Here is a 24,903-nt window from a genome sequence, read left to right on the forward strand (position 1 = left end):
AGGAAAACTAAAATCTTAACTTTCATATAAAACGAAAACAATTTCAGATTCTATTTTACAAAATAATGAAGCATAAAGCTAAGTACCAAGTATGTGTTTCACGTGCAATGGCATTCAAAATGTAAATTTTATCATGAGAATTGTAGCCTATTGTGACTAGCACTAATACGAGGGAGGGCCAATAAGCCCGTGACTTTTTGTATTTCTGACCTCTTTACTGAAAAAGAAATACTGCTCCTGTCAACAGGCATCTGTTAGTTGACAGCTACCTTTATCAGACTACCCAGTAATTTGAGGAAAAAATGGAAAAAACTGATTTTCGTGTGCTTATTAAGCCGATTCATCAAACCCACTGTTTCGACTGTGGTCTGATCTCTGGTGTGTGGTGATGGATCCATGTTTCGTCTACGGTTACAAAACGGTGCAAAAACTCCTCCATATTGCGATTAAACAACGCCAAACCTTCCTGTGAAGTTGTTATACGATTGCGTTTGAGGTCGACTGTGAATTACTGGGTAGTTTAATAAAGGTAGCTGTAAAACACAAACTAACTGACGCAGCACGTTCAAATTTTGACAGCAGTCAACTAACACATGCCTGTTCACAGGAGCAGTATTTCTTTTTCAGTAAAGAGGTCAGAAATACAAAAAGTCACGGACTTATTGACCCGCCCTCGTAATTATAAGGTTCATGCTTGCTATGTTAGGATCAAATCATTAAATAAATATTTAAAAAAAATCCGTACAATTTGCATTGCCATGAAATATGCGTGGATTTTCGTATATATCTCATACAAAGTACTCAGTGTACGCCGTGAAGACACCACGCAACATGTTGCCAGCAACATTTGTTGAGAATGAACATCTCATTTGCGGGTAAAGTGTTTGAGTTCGAATACTTCGAAGATATGGCATTTTTAAGCAAAACTTTTTCGCAAAGAGCGTAAGTAAGTCTTCTGTATATTTTTTGTGTCAATATAAATGTGCCTTAATTAGTTAGAAAAAACTTTTCTTGCCAAAATTTGTGAATTGATTCAGGGGTGATGCTCACATACTTGACATTTCTTCTCATTTGGCAATGAATGTTGCTAGCAACATTTCACGGCAAGTCAGATGCAGGTTGCTGGCAAAATTTCGCGGCTGTAAAGTTAAGATTGTGGAAAAAAATTTTTAAAATTTTCAAATATTTTTTGTCTCATAAATTAAATTTTAAACATAAATTTTAATTATTTAATTTTAATTTTAATTTTATTTCATCGGCTTGTCAAATATATATTTTTGACTCAAACTTTTTTTAAATTTTTTGATGATCGCAAAATATAATCGTCATCGCAAAATACCCATTCTCTCGCGTACTAGCAAACATTAAACGGTTTTACATGTTTTTGTATTATTTTTCATGTAAGTGTGTATATATAGCTTTTAAATATTTTTTTTAAATACTTTTCACTGTTTTTATATATTTTTTGCTGCACTTACTTATTACTTTCATTTTTTTTATTTGTGTTTTTTGTATTTTTTGTTTCTTATTTTTTGTAAAAGAAATCATACGCTTACGTTACAAACTACGCTTGCTCGCGCTGCGTCCTTCATGTAGTGGACCTGGAAAGGTACGAAAAAAATATGTTAGCCTTTTAAATTTATTGCCATAAAATTCACAACCATATTTATGTATACAATTTGCGCTTTGAATTATGTGCCTTCCATTCCATTTCCATGCAAATTTTCTTTAAAATGCAGTCTCTCATTCCTCGCGCTGTTTTCAATAAATCCAAATCCAAATTGATATTTCCAATATTTTTTAAATTCGCACATTTTTTTATTCCTTCTTACTTATGACCACACATAAAAGTTGAACTGTCAATCTTTGTCCTGCTGAATGTCACTGCTTGTCCAACTGTCAATCCAACATTTCAAGCCACCCCACTGACAGCACGATAAACTCGAATGCACATTTTCGCACACACACACACACACACTCTCATGCACAAAAATATTTCTGTAGTGCATTCAATTCACTTACCAATTGAAGTAGGTCGCCGGCGAGTGGCAACCCTTCTCTGTGCCGCACCATTTCGACTCTTGCAGCGCAGGACATGGCCGCCCGCCACGCTTGCCATGCCTGATGACCTTCCGATATCGATGCATCTCACCGATGCCGCAAGTTTTGCTGCAGGGCGACCACTCGGACCAGTGGCTGACGCGGCAATCGCGTGACTTCGTACGAGATTTCGTGCGGCGACGTTTCGGCAGCGGACCCATCCAGTTGGCAGCAGCATACGAGGACGGCAAAGAGGATGCTGGTGCTGATGAAGAGGAATTGTAGTTCGCCTCCGAGCGACGATAGCTGTTGGCAATGTTTTGCATGATGGCATTTTTATCATTTTTCGGCACTACATTCGCGTTATTGCCATTGCTGGCAATGTTGCTGCTATTATTGTAGCTGTAAGCAAAAGCAAGGGGAGAGAGAAAAAAATTGTGTCAGCAATTACTTATGGCACATTCGTGGGTGCATGTATGTGTAGATAAGCTGATATGTGATATTCTATAAAGTGTTCGTGTTATACGCTCCCTTTCCCCTCCAAATGCCTAGGCTATAATTCTATCCAGTATTCTGTGCATGTACTCGTATGTGTATGCTTCTTCTCTTTTACTTGTCCACTTTTGCATGTGTAACTAAGTATGTGCACCTATGTATGTGGCACGTATGTGTGGTGGCATAGTGGCAGCAAGAATGTGAATGCCGAGTTGCTTGCGCTGTTACAATTTTACATGAAATTAATTTCGCGCAATTTCCATTAACCTCAATTGAAAACGGTGAATCAATATTTGTGTGAGTGGAGTTGGGTAAGATGAGTCAGGTGGTAGTTGTAGGTGAGGTGAGAAAGTTGAAAGTTGGAAAAACAATCAGTGGATGGTTTGGTGGATAATGCAAAAAATCGGAGGTGACGAGAAGAGGAGTGCTGGTGTAAAAAATAACTGCTGTAACGAGAAATTTTCACTGGAATTTGAATGCGTGTTTTCAATATTCGATTATTTTTTTTTTTAACTTGCACTGACTTTGATTGACTCGACGATATTAAAAGCGTAGGCGCACATAGGTAAACACGCAGAGGTCTATGTAATGAAAATACCCTACAAAGAAAAACTGAAAAAGTAAATCACATGAGGAATTCCAGTATCGCACGATTTCGGAATACCACCCAACTTGCCGCTGACTACAGTTTAAAAATTTAATAAGGAAAAAAATGTTTATAATGTTCGTTCGTCAGGTTCTGGGAACCATTTTTGATTTCAAAAGCATGGCCTTTTAATCGTAGTTGGGGGAGTGGAGCAATAAGTTTAAACATTTTATAAGGAAAAAATGTTTATAATGTTCGTTCATCAAGTTCTGGGAACAATTTTTGACTTCAAAAGCATGGGCTTTTAATCGTAGTTGGAGAAGTGGAGCAATAACGTCCACTGATTCAACTGCTGATGCTTCTGAAATTTATATCGTTGTGTTGTTGCTGTTGTTGTAATAGCATAAAACATTGCTTCGTCATTTTTCTAAAAACAGAACACCTTTTGTTGTTTCTCTTCATAACTTGTGAAAGAATCGGAGGCGAGAAAAGCCGAGGGGCACCGAGTTGCCCGTGTTCGAGTAAAACGCGTTGTCTTCCCGCTCTTCTCAATGTTGTTGTTGGCTGTAGGCTGCAAAAACTAAAGCAATTTCCAGTAACAGAGTTGCCATGTGTGAAAATGACGGGCAACACGAAAAGAGAATTGGAAAAGTGCAAGGAGCAAATTATTGCCTGTATGAACGCTTTCAAAAAATGCTGCTGAAGTGAGAGTTATGAAGTTATGAAGTTATTTTAAGCGTATTCCCTTTCTTCCCCTCTACTATCATCACCTCTAAGAAATTATTTTGCTTGCCTTCTTCGGCTTCATCATCATCTTCTGAAACGAACTATTTTTCTCTCCATTCTTCTTCTTATTTTTATCATCATCTTAAACGTAGTATTTTTCTTCCCCTTCTTCTTCTTCTTCATCATGTCCATCATCATTATATTCGTCGTATTAATTTTCCCAAACTTCTTCTTCTTCATCATCTTAAACGTGTTCTGTTTCTTCCCCATCCCCTTCTTCATCTCCTTCTTCTTCTTCCTAATTTTCTTTGTCGTATTAATTTCCCTCAACTTCTTTTTCTGCATCATCATCAACTCAAATGTATTAGATTTCTTCTTCTTCTACTTCTGCTTCTTCTTCCACTTCTATTTCTATTTCTACTTCTACTTCTACTTCTACTTCTACTTCTACTTCTACTTCTACTTCTACTTCTACTTCTACTTCTACTTCTACTTCTACTTCTACTTCTACTTCTACTTCTACTTCTACTTCTACTTCTACTTCTACTTCTACTTCTACTTCTACTTCTACTTCTATTTCTACTTCTACTTCTACTTCCACTTCTATTTCTACTTCTACTTCTGCTTCTACCTCTACTTCTGCTTCTGCTTCTACTTCTACTTCTACTTCTTCTTCTGTTTCTGCTTCATCATCATCAAATTAATCGCTTTTCTTTTCTTCACCTTCTTTCCTTATTTCGACTTCCTCTTACTCATCATCACCTTTTCAATGCAATGACCGATTTCGGCTGAATTCCTCATAACGCGTCAGTCGCTTCTTCTTCCTCATGCTAATTAACCGGCGCCAATTCAAAGCGTCAAGTAAAGCCAATCCTTCTTCCATTTGGTCCGTGCGGGGCAAAGCGCAGTTCTACCACAACCAGCAGCTGCCTTGTCGAATACTTTCAGGGTTGTATAGTAAGCTACTAATAGATAAACACACCACAAAATCTGCCTACGCGGCATGGGTTCAGTCCCTGACTTGTGCAACAGGCTGACGTGGTCAGAATGGAATATGGGTCGCACAAACTGACTGTTGAAACTAACAGGAAGGAGGTGAGAAATCTTTTTGGGATTCTTTTTAAGGGGGGGGTAGGGTCACAAAATCGAAATTTTTTTTCTTCACTCATCTTATAGTACATCATTTCAAGAATGTTGTGTCAAAATTTTAAGTGGATCGGAGCAGAACTCTCAAAGTTATAGCCTTTGTAGGCACTCTACCTCGAATGCGGAGCATCGATAATTTTTCAGAGTCATTTTTTCAAACGCGTTTTTCCCGAAACGACTTCTTAAAATTCGGTGCCAATCACAACTCCGAAACTATTCAACCGATTCTTTTCAAATTTAGCACACGTTTTCTAAATCAAAAATACCTCCTCCCCCCACTGGTTTTTTTTTATTTTTTTTTTTAAGGTTGTTTTTCACTTACAAATATGGCGAAATTTTTCGCCAAAAATGCTCGTTTTACGTTTTTTTGCCACCAAAACTACAAAAATGAAAAACAAAAATGTTATTAATGGGGGGGGGGGGGGGAGCATTACGTCATACTTTAACTGAAAAATTCGACTTTTTTAGTTTCAGATGATTCTACGACGAATGCCGATTGGCACCGCAGAGCACCTCTCGAAAAACATATCTCCAAAAAAAACTCTGTCATGGGCTTATTTGTCAATATTTTATTATTAATATTTTTTAAAAACTTATTGAAAAGATGTACAATAACATGCAACTGATTTTATTAAAGTATCTTAAGCCATATTTCTGTAAAAAATTAAAAAAAAAAGTGTTTTTTTTAGCGCTAAACCCTACCACCCCTTAAAGACAGATATGCCAGTGGACTGGGGCACCCTACAACGGCTACTGCAGAAGATGTAAAAACGTTCAAGAAGAAGAAACTGTGAAACACACTCTATGCAGGTGCATGGCTCTCGGTAGAAGAAGGTTCAAGATTCTAGGATACGTTTTTTTGAATCATTGGGAAGACGTAGCCAATTTAAAACTAACAAAGATTTCTAGGTACATTAAAGCCACAAGTTAGTTGATTGCGGATAGTGAAGAGTAAGGAGAGTGACAGTACTGAGGAAAGCTCAATGGGCCCACAGCTGGTGCGTCAGTAGACAAGCACTATACCTACCTATCTATAATTGTATTCATTCGTTCAAGTTGACGGAGCTAGAGCAGAATCGTCGCTCTAAAGTAATGTCCTTGTAAAGCTCATGCGAGCATTAGCAACATCGTCTGCGATACTCGCCTTCGCCAATGTCGCATATGTGTTTATGTGCATATGTATGTACATTTTCCTTTCTCTCAAACACTCCAAAAGCTATCTAATCTGAGTTTTGTATAGTTCGAACATCTATATACGTCATGCATTAGGCCGCGCTTCTTGAGGGAGTAACCGTTCTTAACCCTTCATTAGGCACGTGGTCTACAATCGTAGACCACTTCTTTTCAAAGTTGTGCAACTCCTTAAATTTGTCTCTTAAATTACCTAAGCTTTTTAATAGCTGTTTATAATTAATCTTTTTATCCAAGTAGTGCATTCAGTGCGGGTTTGACGTGCAATTGAAAATTTTATCAAGGTCTGAACAGTACTGGTCTACATATGTAGACCAAGTGACTAACGACGTTACTTTTTCTTGCGGCAATATTACTTGATATATTAAATATTTGAATTAAGTTCAGGTAAGTTTTGCTTATATTTTTTTTACAAAAGTGTGTTAATTTAATTAGTTTCAGATAATATTATATCTGATTCCAAAAAAAGACGATTGGAAAGCAGCAAAAATCCTGAAGTATGGGAAAGATGGCTCTCCGAACTATCAAGTAGTGAAGAAAGTGCTATGGATGAAGAAAACGAGACGGAGGTTGACGAAGATACGGATATCAATGTGAATGCTGCTGAAGAGAGTGACCACGAGACCGAATCGGAATAAGAATAATAACCGTTTCCACAAATTTGTATATTCAAAAAGTACGGGGTAACTTTCAAGAAGATAGAATGAATCAGGATGCAAGAGAAACCGATGACACCGAAATTCGCGCTTTCATTGGCATTTTGTTTTTGATTGGTGCTCTTAGAAGCTCGAGAAAAAATCTTCACAAAATTTGGGACAATTCCCAAGGAAAAGGTGTTGAATCGTGCTACCTAGCGATGAGCGAGAAACGGTTTCGATTTCTGATAAGATGCCTGCGATTTGATGACATCAATACACGACAGCAGAGAAGAGCAATTGATAAATTGGCGCCTATAAGAGAACTTTTTGAAGTATTCCTGGTCAACTTTCAAAGTAGTTTTATTGGTAAAGAGTTTCCTACTGTGGATGAACAACTATTAGCATTTAGAGGACGTTGCGCGTTTAAGCAATACATTCCTAGTAAGCCGGCCAAGTTTGGCATTAAAACTTTCGCGATGGTGGATGCAAAAACGTCTTACACTTTTAATTTGGAAACTTATGTGGGAATTCAGCCGGACGGACCATACAAACTTAGCAACAGTGCGGAAGAGATAACTCTTCGATTGGTAGAGCCAGTCGCAGGAACTAATCGCAATATTACTGGTGACAATTGGTTCAGCAGCTTATCGTTGGTTAATAATTTGCTGAAGAAAAAGCTTACATATTTGACAACTGTGAGAAAAAATAAACGCGAAGTTCCCAAAGAATTCCTTCCCAGGAAGAGTCGTAAAGAAAAGTTAAGTATTTTTGGTTTCCAAGAAAATTGTACACTAGTGTCGTACTGCCCGAAAAAAAACCGGTCAGTGATGATAACGCAATAGATGAGCAAACAAATGATGAAAAAAACTAATTATGATAACCGATTATAATCACACAAAAATTGGTGTAGATCTTGTGGACCAATTACGTCAGAAATATAATGTTGCAAGGAATACGTGTCGTTGGCCAATGGTAATATTATATTTTACAATTTACTAAATATCTCTGGTATAAATGCTCTTTGTGTATAAATATAAAGCAAATAATCCCCAAAATAATATAAAACGGAGTGATTTTCTTGAAAAATGCGCTTGGGAGCTCATTCGACCACAAATTGAAGTTAGATCAAAGAATCCTCGACTACCCAGGGAAATGAGGCAGCGAGCCCACAAACTTCTTGGCATCCCACGCATTGCACCACAACCCACTCAATCACCAAGTAACTATGTCGGACGTTGTCATATTTGCCCTCGTAATATGAACAAATCATTCCGAAAGTCGTGTACTAAATGCGCCAGATTTCCTTGCAAAAATCATATGAGGGAAAGCTGCACGGAATGTTTCAGTGAGGAAATATAAGCAGTTTTCAGAAACCACAACATATAAGTTTTGCACTGAACTTTTATTTTTGAAGTGAAAGCTTCTTTAGAATCGTTGGGAGTTATTTGAGAAAAAGTGAAACGAAAAAAGCGACACTCTTGGCTACGAATATTACATATAAACGTAGCGACGAACTAAATAACTTTTAGGCCAGCGCCGACAGCATGGCGCGATAGCCGAGTGGCTAGCAATGTGAGCTTCCGATCCAAAATTCTTGGTTCGAATCACAAGAAAAAAAATTTTTGTATAGAGTTATTTTATTTTATTTTATGATATGTTTATGAGGAGCTTTTTTTCATGGCAGAAATACACTCGGTGTTTTGCCATTGCCTGCTGAGGGGTGAGCGCTATTAGAAAAATAGTTTTCCTTAATTTTGGTGTTTTCACCGAGATTCGAACTGACGTTCTCTCTGTGAATTCTGAATAGTAGTCACGCACCAACCCATTCGGCTACGGCGTTTGTTTAATTTTGCTGATGCAAAAATGAGGAAAAATATATGAATAAAGTTTGCTTACTGTTAACACATTTTCCAAAGGTGACGGAGAACCAAAAAAAAAGTCGATTTTCAAACAAATACGAGTGCATATGTGTAATTGTGTTAGAGTTTCGGTCACGCCCCAGCAAAACCTGCGTGCATATGTGTTCGTAACATTCAAAAAAATGTAATTGTGTTAGAGTTTCGGTCACGCAGGTTTTGCTGGGGACGCTCATAATAGCAACCGCGTGTGTATTTTTATATTCGTAAATATTTTCATTTTTAAATATTTACCGCAATTATGCCGAAAAATAATGCAGAAAAGTGTCGTGAATATCGACAGAAAAAAAATCAATAAATAGCATCACGGAATTCATTCACGAAAATTTAATAAAGTATACACCAGAAGTATCGCGGATACTTAGAAAAGATTACAATAAAGTTCCAATGATTTTAAGTGGCGATTTTAACGTAAATTTTGCATTGGACACAGCGGTTCCTTTAATTGACGTTCTCAATACAACATTCAATTTAAAAATGTGTAACAATCGCACTGAATCGACAACACGATCAAAAACAACCATTGACGCGGTATTTCAAAGACATGTTGACAACATCGAAACCAAAGCATTTGTATCATATTTTATCTATCATAAGCCACTCGTATCATTTGTTGACATTGAAAACATTGAGGATGAATAATAATAAAATGAAGGAAATAAAATATGAATTTTATAGCAATATTATTATATAATGAACCTATAATTATCCCGCTCCTAATGCTGCTTTCGTCTCATTCTCTCTCAGTTTGTTTTACGGAAGGTTTCACTTCTATCGCGTCTAACCGTTAGACTGGTATTTTTTTTTATTTAAAGAAGTGAATTTTACATATTTTTATTTTAAGTTTTACGAATAATAAAAACTCTTTTGTAAATCGACCATTAGTTATAAGTAAAAACTTTTATGAATTGCAATAAATGTTAAAAAACACATACATTAATGTTTTTATTGAATTTACAGAAGATACACAAATATTTTAGTGAAAATATTTGTTTATATTCCTCACATTAAATCACAGAATATACTTATGAAGTATTATTAAGAAACACAAATGAATAACTCTTTTAGTCATAATATTAAAATGGTCTACGATTGTAGACTACGTGCCTAACCACGTTACAAAAATCCACGTGCCTAACGAAGGGTTAAGCGAATGTAAATATGGTTCCTTCTGGTTTTAAAGACCGGACTGTCGTAGGAAGGTTTAGTTTCTATCTACATATGACTTGGATTGAACATTTTGGTGAGAAGTATTGCATGGCCAAAACTCACATAGAAACTTACAGCCGCTTGTTGATGAACGACAGGTGTAAGGATATTATATTTTCTCCCAATTTTTAAAGTTTTCTATCCAAGAACTAGCAATCAAACTAAAGACCTTCCAACTAACACTCAATATGCTAAGCCTAAGCACTACTTGCGATAATGATAGTTCCAAGATTTTCCTTTACCGAAAGTGTGCTTTCCAATTATTACGAATTAATTTGCAAATTATTTCATTTTCGCTTCACCTTTAAACATTTGTTCTTCTTCAACGCGAACACACACCCTCACAATACAGCGCCTATACAACACCTATTCACATGCCATCGCTATGTAGCCCAACCTGTTTGTTGGTCTTTTTCTACTTTGCGTCTAAGAAATTTTCAATTTCAATTTAAATTTGCATTCCAAATTTCCATTTTTATTTTCATTTGACGCTGCCACAGCCTCGTTTAAAACACTTGCCATTTCAAGGCGTGGAATAAATAAAAATAAAGGTGTTTGCGTTCAACATAACCGTTTTGTATATGAACATACACACTTCAAGAGGATTTTCAACACATGGATATGTAGGCATCTTGTTCCGTGAGACTATGCTCGTTATCTCTGTGTCGAATGCTATGTACCAGATACAATCTCACTCCCTCTGCATATCTCTTTTTTTTATTTCCCGCACTTATTCCGTTAACCAAAGGGAGGCACCATGGTTTCCTCTTCAGTTACACGACGCCAATAATAATAAAATTCCAAATAAATTGGCTTTCGAGCATCAAAAAGAAAGTGAAATGAAGAAGCAAATACAAAAGCAACAACAACAGTGCGAAGGAAAAGGCAAGTAAGTTTAGCAAGCATTTGTGGATTTGTTTGTTTGTTTGTTGCGATGTTTCGATCGAATCGCATAAGCGTGTAATACAACGGTACGCATGCTAGTGCTTCACCAGAGAAGTATCGGGTGATGTTTTAGCTATATACGAACTGTCAACATCGATAACTATGGTGTGACAGCTGAGAATGGAAAACTGTGTTGCAGAAAACTTTCAAATGTCGATTAGTCGTTGTTCTCAACTTGTCTTTACCTTTTGGCCTTTATTTTTCGACTATATGGAAAACTTTATGTAAAGGTCTTGGCTTGTCGAGCTAGATGAGGCAATGATTTAGATGGCGTGGAAAAATCTAGCAGATCATAATAAAAAAAATTCATTCCCACAATATTTCTATTTTATAAAGGGTGGTTAAATTCTAAGGGCCGATGTTGAATGTGAACCACACCTAAACGCTAAGTTCTTTCTCCATTTTATTTGACATTTTTAATTCCAGGCTAACTCAATTTGAATTATGGAAAGACATATAATCGAGCAAAGCGTTTAAGTCATTCAGGCTTATTATCAAAACGGGCGTTCAAATCAAACTGCATATCGCGCACTTCGTGATTTTTTCGGTCAATTTAATCGTCTAAATGTGCGTACAATCGGAAAAATGGTGCAAAAGTTTGAGCAAACCAGGTCTGTAGGAGATGTGAAAACACAAGTGCATGCTCGTACAGCTCGTACTGCAGAAAATATTGCTGCGGTTCGCGATAGTGTGGTTGAAAAGCCGTTCACCTCAACTCGTCGTCGTGCCCAACAATTGCAGCTCTCACGCTTGTCGTTGCTGAACATTATACCTAAAGACTTGCATTTTCACGCTTACAAGGTGCAGCTGATTCAAGAACTAAAAACACTTCAAGCGTCGTCAATGGTCAGAATAGTGGCAGGAAATGGCAACAGTGAATGACCAATTTTCGAAGAAAATCATCTGCAGCGATGAGACCCATTTTCCCCTCAGTGAATTTGTCAATAAGCAGAATTGCCGCATTTGGGCCAATGATAACCCAAGAGCCGTTGCCGAAAAATCAATGCACCCACAAAGAGTGACTGTTTGGTGCGGTTTATGGGCCGGCAGCATCATTGGGCCGTGTTTTTTCCAAAATGAGGCCGGTCAGGCAGTTACTGTGAATAGTAGATATGAGTTTGGACGATATGTGGTTTCAACAGGACGGTGCCACTTGTGACACAGCTAACGAAACAATGGCTCTTTTGCACGAAAAATTTGATGGCCGAATAATCTCACGTCGCGGCGATGTCAATTGGCCGCCAAGATCATGTGATTTGACACCGTTGGACTTCTTTCTGTGGGGTTATTTGAAGGAAAAGGTGTGCGTCGATAAGCCAGCAACAATTCAAGAGCTAAAGAATGAGATAATTCAGCACATTAACGGCATGGAACCTCAATTATGCCTCATCGGAAATTTTGACCATCGGATGGAGGTGTGCCGCCGAGGCCGCGGCGATATTTTGTTCTATACGTAATTGAGCTATACCAATATTATCATAATAAAGAGAAATGATAATAATTTCCAACAAAAAATTGTAGTTTATTCAAAATTAATACCGGCCCTTGAAACTTAACCACCCTTTATTATCATTTTGATTTCTCAAGCTCTTCAAAATACACCATTTATTTTCCACTGATTTGCTATAGGTATTTGAGTATAACCGAAAAGTTATGGGAACTCCAGAGGTATTAACCTGTAGTTTTACATGGAATCCAAACGGCAGATAGTTTTTTATGAGTAGCTTTTGAAAGGCAAAGTTTGCACTTAAAAGTTTGCTCTTGCCTCCATTTCTAGGATATTCTCAAAAATTTTGAGTAATTTAGAATAAAAGATAAGAGCTTAGGAAGTATAGTGTTTCCAATTATTAGGCCAGAGCAGCCAGGTTGGTCGCATTTTAATACATTTTTGGTAAGACTGAAATTTGAATTTGGTTGATATGATTTGCTAGTGCTTGAAAGAAGGATTCTCGTTTGTTTACAGCAACTATTTATTTTTATTTATTTATATGTAAGAGTAATAGTTGTAAATAACCAATACACTAAAATTTAACAAGAACTTTGGCTACTAAGGCCTTCGCCTCGAGATTTATACTTATAAGACTATTTCAGATAATTTAGAGATATTTTACATTAAGTATTAAAAAACAAAAACTTTCTGTTATGTCGGATGCAAGTAACAATAATTTTATATATTTAGTTTAGCTAAGATTTGAAATTTAAGGAAAGCGTTAATTTTATCTGAGTTTGCTAATTTCAGATGGTCAGAGGGTTTGCTGCTTCCAAAAACTGTTTGGATGGGACTTGGGCCAGGGCATTCGTCCAGGAGATGTTGTACTGATAAATCTGGTATATTGCAGTATGAGTATGGAGGCTTCAAGGCTCCATTTAGTAAATGACTATGAGTGGGAATTGAACGTCTGATTCGTAGACGCACAAAAGTTCTGATACCTCCATATTAACTTTTTAACTTCTTCTGTTAATCCCAAAAATTTTACGTTAAAATTTATTAAAAACATTCGCTTAGCCTTTCTCCAAAAATAAACATTACTCAGCCATTTTCCAACACTAGAACAAAAAAAAAAAAAATATTTCGCAGGTGCAGGTAATATGCGAAATTGTATGACGTGTCAAATATTTTATAGTCAATTCATTAATCGATCTGTTATTCATTGTTACATAGAAAGAAACTGATGACAACATTTTTCTCTAATTGCATGTAATTAAGTTAAATTTTTAAGCCCTAAAATCGTACAGAAACAGTTAATGTGATTTTTCATACCTCGTACCAACCTCCCTATTGTTGGCGACGCTATCGAAGCGGCCAGCTTAAGTGCCAACTGATAAGAGATGTCACGAGCCGATGACGAACCCTTTCCCATACATCCAAATTATAATTATACGTTGATTGATTTGCCGCAAAAGAACTAAAACAAGTATTTACTCACAAGAAAGTCTGCTGCCAATGCCTTGAAAAACCTCAAGACAGTTGGAAACGATTTCTTCACGAATCTGAACAGTTACACACCTAGCGCGAAAAGCATGAGTGAAAATTTATTTGCAAACTTTTAATTTTCGCACAAATCAGAGAACGCTCGCCACCATAATCGAAATATGCGTGGACACGGTGGCATGGGATTTAGAGCCGCTCCCGGTCCAGTTAGAATGAACATGGGTGGCATGGGTGGTCCTGGACCAGCAAGAATTGGTATGAGTGCAGGCGGTCCTGGTCCAACAAGAATTGGTATGAGTGCAGGCGGTCCTGGTCCAGCAAGAGTTGGTATGGGTGGCCCTGGCGGTCGCCCACCTGGGGCAACTGCATCAGGTCCTGGTCCCGCGCGTCCGCCACCTGCGCCTGGACCCACACAAGTGAATGTGAACGTTAATGCAGCACCACGGCCAATGGTAAACGAGGTAGTTGTGGTTGGCGGTGCTGCACCTCTACTGCCGGCCGCTGGTCTGATGCTTGGCGCATCAATGGTTGCCGGAGCGGCAATGGGAGCAGCTGCAGCCTCAGCTATGTCTGGACCGAGAGAAGTTATTGTGAATGCACCACCTCCTCCTCCATCGTCGACTGTGATTGTGAATACGCCGGGCGTACAACAGCCACCTGCATCGACAGTTGTTGTAAGTTCATCAGCAGCAGCGCCAATGGGCTCTAATGTCGTTGTAAACTCTGGTATGGGCCCTGCTGCAGCCGCTGCTCCACCAACAACGGTAGTAGTAGAAGGAGGCAATCAGAGGCAGCAGCCTACAACGGTGGTGACAGAGACGGTGGTCATACCGCCGAAGCCGAGTAGTTGCTGTTGTGTGATATTATGAGGTGTGGACGGATATGACAAGAATATTTGGACCCTGTTTATTCTCATTTAGCTATAAATTATCTGTAAATTAAAAGAAGAAACTGACTTATGAAATTGGTTTTATGTGCAATATTTTGTTTATATTTTTAAGTGAAAAAAAGAAATATTAGAAAAACATAACTAAAAATACTGAAAGTTTGTATTTCCATTTGCTTTCAGGCTTCGAACTTCAAAGCAACAGATTACTTAACAATGTTAAAGATCTGAATTACACCTGAATTGTCGACACCATATAGATTCTTCTGGGGAAGTCAACATAAAAACACGATCTAGCTGGTTATAAACTCTCCCCCGAGGCGGCCAAATGCCAAACTTAGCGCAGAAAAACCGATTATTTTACCTTTCAAAACATGCTTCTGTAACCACAGTTCGCACAGGTCCTGCCCTTAATAGTGAATTGGGCCATACCTTTGTCTATGATCATTTTGCTATACCTTTCGTTAAGCGAAATAGGTTTTCCAGCAGTAATTACAACAAATGTCTTGAGCTAATGATGCCATCAACCAAAAAAATGCATTCAGTTATAAGGGCCAACGGCTACAAGACTTTCTCCATAATTTTAGCTAACATTAGTGATTTCGTAAAAATTATATCTATACTTTGCCTATTTTAGTGTATGAATCGGTTCTCAAGATAAATGTGCAATAACAAAGTGAGTAATATTTGGGTCGAGGATCTCAGCGTATGGTATGAGAAAGAGCAGCAAGCTTTTAAAGCTTTTTCAGGAAAAAAAATTCCAGAAAAATTTTAATTCGAAAAGCATTGTAAATATCTACTATGTTAACGAAAAAATCATGATGCACGCAGTTATGCTCGTCCTGTATATATTTATATACTACTATAAGCAGTCTCTTCCTTTGAATTTTTTTTTTTTATTGAAATGTTATAAATTTTTATTTACATTCCATAAAGATTACACCTAGTATAAAACTAAATAAGTAATTTTCATTTCACAATTTGAAGTAGCTTAAATAATATTGACAACTAAGTCTTGAGGTTTCTTTCTTTTTAATCTTCTTTTTACAGTTGCTTCATCGCTTAGTACGGAAGCTTCTGCGTTAATGTGTTTTTTTTACTTTTAAGCATGCTTAACTGCACAGAGATTGGCTGTATCTGAGACGGTTTTTAAATTTAAATCCTTGTGCAGATCTTCATTACGCACGTACCAAGGAGCTTTAACGATTCCCCTGATTACTCTATTTTGGAGGCGCTGTATAATGTCGATATTGGTCTTTGCAGTACATCCCCATAATTGAAGACCATAGGTCCACACCGGCTTTAGCACTTGGTTGTAAATGAGGAGTTTATTTTGAGTTGATAGCTCAGAGTTTCTGCCAATTAGCCATTGTAGTTTTTGCGTCTTTAGATTCAGCTCAGCAGCTTTGATTTTCACGTGCTCTTTTCACTTGAGCTTTACATCTAAAATCGTGCCTAGATACTTTGCACTATTAGCATTTGGCACTATTGCTGACAAAATATGAACTGGTTTGTAGATAATTTTTTTATTAGTAAAATCCACGTGAACTAATTTGGTTTCATTTAGCTTTATGTTCCAATTTTCAGTCCATATGACTACTTCGTCAATGGACTTCTGCAGTTTCTGGATGGATTCGTTTTCAGTTGATCCAACAGCTAAGATGCATGTATCGTCAGCGAATGCAGCTACTTTGTACATTTTCGGTACTGGCAGGTGTGCGGTATAGAGTAGGTACAGTACTGGACTGAGTATGCTGCCTTGTGGTACTCCGGCCAATATTTGTTTTATTTCCGAATACGCCTGCTTTTGCTTTACGATTCCAAAATGTCAGTGAACTGCAACGGAAGAAGGGCTTTTAATTTACAAAGTAGTCCTTCGTGCCATACTTTATCAAATGCCTGGGCAACGTCAAGGAATATTGCTGAGCAGACTTTATTACTCTCTAGCGCGTCTTCTATTGTATGTGTTATCCTATGTATTTGTTCGACGGTAGAGTGTTTTTTCCGGAAGCCAAACTGATGTGAGGGTATGATGTTTCTACATGCAGTTATATGGTTTACCCATTACTGGAAGCAGAGCGATTGGCCGGTAAGATGACACTTCATTCGGATTTTTGCCTGGTTTAGGTATCATTACTATTTCGGATAGTTTCCATTGGAATGGTATATATTATATTTCCAATCTAGGCATGCATTCATTATAAAAGTCAATTTCATTAGCGCCTTAGTTGATATATTTCTCAAAACTTCGGCGGTTATTAAGTCGAACCCTGGACTCTTCCTTAATTTTAAATTGGAAATTTCGGTAGCAACTTCATCTACATATACTGAAATGCTTTATTTTAACGAACTCTTGTACAGTTGATGGCGGAGTGAAATTTATTGTTTTTCGGTGCATTTGAAAGATTTTCTGCAGGTGGTTGGCAAATACGTCAGCTTTTTCTGCATCGCTTTTAGCCCAAATGTGAATACCATTTTGCTGTTTTATTGGCGGAGTATGTTGAATTGGCCGTTTGACACACGTCATCGCTTTCCAAAGCGAGAAATCACCTGTTTTTTCTGCTGATAAGTTTTTCAGAGTGTTTTTTATGATATTGTTTTTATGCTCCTATATTTTTTCTCTGAGCAATTTTGTTAATCTGTTTAGTTCAGTTTTCTTGGAGGGCAACCTTGTTGGTTGCCACTTTTTTCTTACTTTTCTTTTTTCTCCTAATATTTCTAATATTTCTTGTGGATATCTTTATAGACAGACAAATTTTGTTCACCTAATAAATAAAAATAACTTTACGCCCAAAATTAATCATTCAATTTTGTGTTTGAATAACTCTTTTACTTAGATAAAGAATAATTTTGAGTGATGGAATTTTGAATGAATAATTTCGACTGTTACGCACCCCGTTTGTATGCTGCAGCAGTCTAGTTTATAAAAATGACTGATGTGCTACGCCATTTGCAAAAACTATAAGTTTTCCGATAAGGTGATTAATTTTGTGTGTGTTTTCACCCCCCCCCCCCCAGTCTAAATGTTGGATCTCAATTCAAAATTAAGAGTTTCCAGTATTTTTCTACTTAACTAAGTCCATAGCATATTCAAGACTGGAAAAAGTAAATATAAAAAAACCTTTTTTTGCTCTACAGTTAATTTTTGTTACATGAGAAGCTTCAATTTTTTACAATAATGGCATTGAGTTGAGTTTTGCGGAATAAAATACGTTGAAACATAATATCTTTTTTATATTTATTTTACATTTCAGCTATTTGGCCATTTTAAAATACTCATACTACAATTCGGAATACTTGATTTATCGTGAATCATTCCTGCCCGCAAAATATGAAAAAATAATCACTCATCAGATAACCCAAATGACTTCTGCACAAAATAGCATTCCATCAATTTCGCTTTATTTGCACTTTTTCGTTTTATATTTTCTTAATATTTTATTTAAATACATTTTTTCACAAATCAATGTAACTTTTTAAAACTATTGCCACTAACACTACAAAAAAAATTATAAAAATCGGCAGCATCACAAAATCGCACAACAGCCACCTGAAGTGGTAACCGTCATTGCTGGTGGCCGTGGCATGCCCTCAACCACCACGGTAGTCGGTTGCGGCCGTGGTGCACCTACAAACACAGTTGGTGGCGGTGGCGGTGGACCACCTCCAACGATAACAACATTGGCGCCTTGTGGGCGCGGTGGTGGTCCTACGTTGATGTTCACTTGAGCGCGTGGCGGTGGTGGTCCATAGCCGGGCGGTGGTGGTCCGTAACCAGGTGGTTGTGGTCCATAGCCGGGTGGTGGTGGCATGCCGAACTACTGTGTGTGTAGAATTGATGGATGTGAAGTGTCAAAACCGCACAACAAAAACTTTTTTAAACAAATATTTGCAGTTAATTTTGTTGCTGAGTATGACAGCAACCGTTCTGCTCGCCACTGCAGTGATGAGCTGACTGATGCGGTGCAGCCATTTCGGTAGTAAATAATTTTTGGTTTTTTTATTAATATATTTTCAGAAAAAAAATTCAAAATAATTTAGCGTTTTGCTTTTTTTCTACAGCTGCACATCCATCAATTTGTAATTAAATGCTTAAATACACATTTGCCGGTAAGCGTGCATGTGTGTGCGTGTGTATGTGTAGTTGGTAGATAGCACTGATGTCTGTTTATACTGTACGCACCGCAAAGTGCGATATTATCTTATCTTAATGAACTAAGGCGACGATATCGATATTGATACATAGGTACATATGTAGGCAGATATTTATGTAGATCTCCATTCATACGCACATATCTGGGGTACTTTCCAACGGCTGATAAGCGGCAGCACCAGTGGCAAAGGCAACGGCGCGATATCCAAAGCTTGTCTAAGTTATATAGGCAGATGTGTTTGCACATTTCTCAACTAGATATGTATGTATTAATGTACTACTCCAAAATTCACTAATTACGTATTTATATTCAATTAAATTGGCTTTATGAAGAGTCTTTCAAAAGACGCGCCTAATTAAAAAAAATTATAAATATTTAGATTCTTACAGGTTTCACTAATTTTGTTCAAAATGCGGTTCTTAACAAGTGTCTGTGAAAAATGTCATCATTTAAATGTCCACCATCAGCACGTCTACAGACAAAAGCCGCCAAACAGTCGATTCACGATTGCCTAATTGTTGAGAACGTTGAACGTCGAGATATCGATGTTGTTGCTGTTGTTCAGCAACTTTTTGTGCTACAGCAGCAATATTCTCAGCAGAGCGCCAGTTTTCGGTCGGCCAGTAATTTTTATATCCTAGACAAAATCAGGTTTTTCAAATTTTCCACCAACCTTTAAATTCTCCATTCTCTATCAGACGTTTATTTCCACCAAAAAAATCACGAATTTCGCGATATGTTGTCCTCAAAGATAGACCATTTTGTTAATAAATTTCAGTAGTTCTAACGCGTTGTTCTATCGCATAAAAGTTTTACATCTGTCTACCCGACAAATGTCAAAGACGACGTAAAAAAGGGCACCATTTAGAAATTATTCACTATTGAAATTTGGGTGTCGCTTTTGAAAGGCTCTTTATTGCTCTGGAGACAGTTTTCTTTATTTTTACAGTTTTTTTCTGGAAACTGTTAACGTATAAACTGCTAATAGACTTCGAGTTTATTTTCAGATGAGTGCTTAGAGGTAGAAAAAATATGTTTTTGGCAAAATTCTGGCCGAAAATTTTTGGCTCAACATTTATTATTTTTCTGCCACCTCCTAAATTTTTGTATGGCAAATATTTTTTTATTTCATACTTAGTTTTTCATGCCTAGTTTTTATACGACCACTGAAAATTTAGTTTTAATTTTTTTTAATTATTGACGGGAAATCTATAAGGAGATTAAGTATTAAATGTCTTTAAAAATTGTATACCAAATTTAAGGGAAAGCGCATTTTCCCAAGGGAATTTAATGTTAACTTTCGAAGCGTTGACGACACGGCTGTAATTTTTTTTAGATATGAGATAAATTTAGGTGAAAACATCAAGAGAAAGTACATAATTTTGGGTCATGCTAATATGCAGGCTATCCAATCTTAATCTGCAGTGCAATTCACCAACTTTAAGCGATTCGACAATTGTTATTTTTGCCTCCATTTAAGGGGTTACGGGTAGTCAGCATTTTCAAAAAATTGAATTTTTTTGCATTTTCTTAAAGTATAATATCATAAAAATATTACGTGAAAGTGAAGTGAAAAATATTATGTTGAAGTGAATCTGATGAACACTTTTCGAGTTATTCAACAATTAACAAAGGACGCTCGGGCGCTCAGCGAAAAACTTTAAATGCGTGTCTCTCAAAACTATGTTTTCTGAATTGGTGATCACTGTAACCTTAAAACCGCTTGGTAGATTTTAATAATAGGACTATGAATAAGTTCGTGCGGTTTTTTTCGAAATTTGAAACTTTATTGACGTAAAATGGTTACAAATTTAATATTCATAGTATTGTCCATCGCTTGCTACTACTTTTTCCCATCTTTCTGGCAATTCACGGATTCCCTTTGTGAAAAATTCGGTCGGTTTTGCCGCAATCCACGAATCGATCCATTTTTTGACTTCATCGTAATTACGGAAGTGCTGGTCAGCCAGGCCATGTTGCATCGATCGGAAGAGATAGTAATCGGATGGCGCAAGGTCTGGACTATACGGCGGGTGGGGTAGGACATCCCATTTGAGCGTTTCTAAGTATGTTTTGACCACTTGTGCAACATGTGGCCGAGCATTGTCATGTTGCAAAATAACTTTGTCGTGTCTATCGGCGTATTGCGGCCGTTTTTCTCGCAGTGCTCGGCTCAAACGCATCAATTGTCGTCGGTAGACATCCCCCGTAATCGTTTCATTCGGTTTCAGTAGCTCATAATACACAACACCCAGCTGGTCCCACCAGATACACAGCATAACCTTCAGGCCATGAATATTCTGCGCCGACGTCGATGTTGAAGCATGGCCAGGGTATCCATACGTTGCCCGACGTTTTGGATTGTCGTAATGGACCCACTTTTCATCGCCAGTCACAATTCGATGCAAAAAACCCTTTCTTTTGTGCCGTTGAAGCAGTTGTTCGCATGCCATAAAACGGCGTTCAACGTCTCTTGGCTTCAATTCATACGGCACCCAATGGCCTACCTTTCGGATCATTCCCATGGCTTTTAAACGTTTGGAAATGGTTGATTGATCAACTCCCAAAGTTTTTGCAACCTCTTCTTGCGTTTGAGCCGGATCTTGATCGAGCAATTCCTCCAATTCGGTATCCATGAACTTTGGCGCGCACCCTCGCGTTCTTCGTCTTCCAAGCCAAAATCACCACTTTTAAAGCGTGCAAACCACTTCTGGCACGTTCGCTCAGCTAGAGCATGCTCACCATAAACTTCCACCAAGATACGATGACTTTCGGCTGCTTTTTTCTTCATATTAAAGAATTCCCCGCAAAAACACATTATTTGGCACGAAATTCGACATTTTCAAGTGTGGTAAAAATATTGTTGTTTACGCTTCAAATAAAAAACTTATACTGACGTTTGTGCCTTACGACAGTAGCTCTCCAATGAATGTTTGGAAATGTGGATCGATGGAATAATAATCAAGTTACGCCATCTGTTGTAAAACCGCACGAACTTATTCATAGTCCTATTAAAATTTACACTGCTTTTGGAAAACATGAAGAACTCGTGACTATTCAAAGGATTTTTTTCCAAAAATTTCGATTTTTTTTAAATAATTAATTTTCGGTATTTTTCTCGAAAGTCTGAAAAATATTTCCTGAGGCCGCCATGTTGTTAATTTTGAAAAAAAAGCTTCGATGAGGCACAAGATTATCTATTAATAAAACTAATTTTTCTTGTGTGATTGATTTTAGATGAATCTCCAAGGACTTGTGATGATCATCGCAAAGCACTTCTGGAGAAACGGACTCCACACAAACAACACAAATTTTGCCAATTTGTCAAGTCGAAATATAATCCATTAGTGCTATGTAATTATATAAAATAAAGCAACTGACTAGCAAAAAAAAAAATGATAGAAAATCATCATTTTTTCGGGCCTCTGCCCCTTTAGTATGACATCGACAGCTCCTAAAAGAAGCCGCAACACAGCCGAGAAACTCAATCCAATGTTTCTTTTACAGCTTTCCGCTCTACGTAGGTCATAGTAAAGATAGAGCGGTTGTGCGAAACATGGAGCGGTTGACTGTATCTCTTTCACGATGTATGCTACAGCTCACGTACGACTGACTCATAGATATCCCCCATTGCCACCAAAAGGCCGTTAATAACAAAGGCGCAATGTCGCTAGAATCCCTAAATTGACTGACGCGATGAGAAATTAAGGCTGAGCCAAGTCTGAAGTTAATTTGAATAGTTTTTTAAATTCCCCTGCAGCCAAATGGTAAAGATTGCCCACATCCCGGGGCACATTACGTGCCATTGTTTGCGGGTACGCTACCTCCTTCCCACGCAATAAGTCATAAGTCAAATACCCAAAGGACATATTTGTGCTTATTTATAAGTTTATGTTAAAGTAATATCAAAATTTTAGCTTAAACTACTAATTTTTGTTTTCTCGTTTAATTTAACGACAACAAAATTGTCGTTATCGTTAATTTAACGGCAAAAAAATGTAACGAAAAACAAAATTCTTGTCGTTTAGTTTGCAATAATTGACAGGTTAACCAAACAGCTGATTGTGTTTTATCGATTATCGTTGCGAAATGGGTTAACGAATAGCAAAATCGTTAAAATTGTGCTTCAGGAAAGATAACAATGCGAATATCGTTAAAATGTGTTAGTGATTCGCACTACTGGATAAAGAAATTTTTGAAGACACATAAATATTTTTCTGCGAAGTTTTTTTATTGGAAAGAGTAAGCCTTGCATAGAATATAATTTCGTTCCATTAAAATGGCAGTAGTGACAGGCGTCAATATACTTTTTCTGTACATTTTCGCGAGTTCCGAAATTTATCGTACGACGACTTGAATTTCATGTTTCATCCCTCTTGGACCATTTCTGGATGGTTGACTTACGTCACTTGTTGTTGTTGCAGCAGTAACTTTGCGCTGTCAGTTTAGCGTAATCACCGATCGTCTTCGTCTAGCTCATCTAACGGTAGGCCCAGGGAACTAGCTGTTTCGACGGGTTGGGTCCAGAGGGAGAGGTGTGTTAGATGTAGGTTTAATGGGGCATGTGAAAAGGTGGTTAGTGTCTTCACATGCTGGATATATGCTTAGTATGTCGGGGTCGATTCGGTATAAGTAGGAGTTTAACCTGATACAGTATCCAGAACGTAATTGTGCCAAGGTTACGCGGGACTCTCGGGGAAGTTGGAGCTCTTCGTCTGTGTTTGCTGGTGGTTGGGCTCCGATAACGGCATTCGTCCTCGTAGTTGAGAAATGCCTCCTGATGTGCCTGGGAAGCGGCTCAGGCTCAAGCAGGTGTCTGCATGGGTGAGGCCTGCGGTAAAACCCTAGCAGAAATTGCTTACTCAGCAATTTGTTATGCTCCTTAACAGACAGCATAAGGCCTCATCGTGTAGGTGATGTATCGGTGACATCATAAGGCATCCTGTCGCGGTCCTTAAAGCAGTGTTTTGGCAGGTTTGAAGCTTTGTAAAAGTAATTATTGCCAAATCAATCGAGCTTAGCTTTCAATTGGTATCACCCTTTTGCTGATTATTCAAAGCCAAAGCAGAAGAGATTATTCTTTTGAAACCAAATTTTGTCTCTGGGTGCGTGAATACAAATGAATGACAAATCTTGGAGTGTATTTCAGCCGCTCATAAAAAACCATCTGTTGTTTGGAGGCGGGATAAAACTGGACGCCCCTCGATTTGAGGATTAACATCAAGACACGAACTACAAATAATATATAGAAAGAGACCGACCAAAGACCAACAAAGCGTGTAAGCGCCAATTTTTAGTATTTGACAAAAGAGAAAATTGGTTCACATGCCACGGTAGTGCTCATTATTGATAGTAATGAGAAATTTATTGTCTCTTGCGCTATTTCGAAATATTAAGTAGAATTGCCACCCGATCAAAATCCATATCAAAGAGTCACTGATTGTGGATGCCTAGGCTTCTTTGGGGCGAAATGTGAATTTTTTAACTTCCAAATCTGATCTGTTTATTTGTCGCTGCTCGGCAAGAAATGAAAACAATTCGAATGTATTTCTGCCAAAAAAAGCTCCTCATAAAAAACCCGTTCGGAGTATTTTTAAACCTGTAGGTCCCTTCATTTGTGGAACAACATGAAGGCGCACGGCACAACTAGGAAGTGGAGCTCGGCCAAACACCTAACTGAAGTGTATACGCCGATTACTATTTACACATTTTTTATTTCATTTATCCGCCGAGCAAAATAAGCTTCATTCGAAATTATGATATTTCGGTACAAATGCGTGTCTTGAAGCAAGTGTTGTTCAACCCATTGGAAGAAGCGACCCATTTTATAATTTTCTAGCAGTAAACTGAATTTCTGACACATCGCGGACGTTATTTTTGTTGCTAATGTAAAAACAAACATAGCGCAGTATTCAAACTCAGTAGATAGGTCCGCTGTACTATATTAAAAAAATTCGACTTGCCAGTCACTTCAACCATCGCTTCCATTATCTGGTGCCTCTACTGTAGTTGTGAAGATGCATGCGAATCAATACCACA

At 37.6% G+C, this 24,903-nt stretch overlaps 2 protein-coding genes across 2 annotated transcripts in view; one reads left to right on the forward strand and one right to left on the reverse strand.

Annotated features, from left to right (window-relative positions):
- Positions 1 to 1,206: 1,206 nt before the first annotated feature.
- Positions 1,207 to 24,903, reverse strand: part of LOC129244283 (uncharacterized) — a 60,070-nt gene continuing 36,373 nt past the window's right edge. Inside the window, exons 6-7 of the mRNA XM_054881899.1 lie at positions 2,023 to 2,442; positions 1,207 to 1,601 (exon numbers count right to left, since the gene is read on the reverse strand). Of these exons, the coding sequence (XP_054737874.1) occupies positions 1,589 to 1,601; positions 2,023 to 2,442 (433 nt within the window). The 3' untranslated portion in view covers positions 1,207 to 1,588. The remainder of the gene's footprint in view (positions 1,602 to 2,022; positions 2,443 to 24,903) is intronic.
- Positions 13,986 to 14,693, forward strand: LOC129245481 (basic proline-rich protein-like). Its single transcript, XM_054883661.1, has one exon. It carries the CDS (start codon positions 13,986 to 13,988, stop codon positions 14,691 to 14,693), a length of 708 nt encoding a protein of 235 aa, XP_054739636.1.

Source organism: Anastrepha obliqua, chromosome 4 (assembly GCF_027943255.1).
Source record: "Anastrepha obliqua isolate idAnaObli1 chromosome 4, idAnaObli1_1.0, whole genome shotgun sequence".
In the NCBI taxonomy this organism is placed as follows: domain Eukaryota; kingdom Metazoa; phylum Arthropoda; class Insecta; order Diptera; family Tephritidae; genus Anastrepha; species Anastrepha obliqua.

What these genes read in the sequence shown, in the direction of transcription:
- LOC129245481 (XM_054883661.1), top strand. Translation starts at nt 13,986, where the DNA reads ATGCGTGGACACGGTGGCATGGGATTTAGAGCCGCTCCCGGTCCAGTT.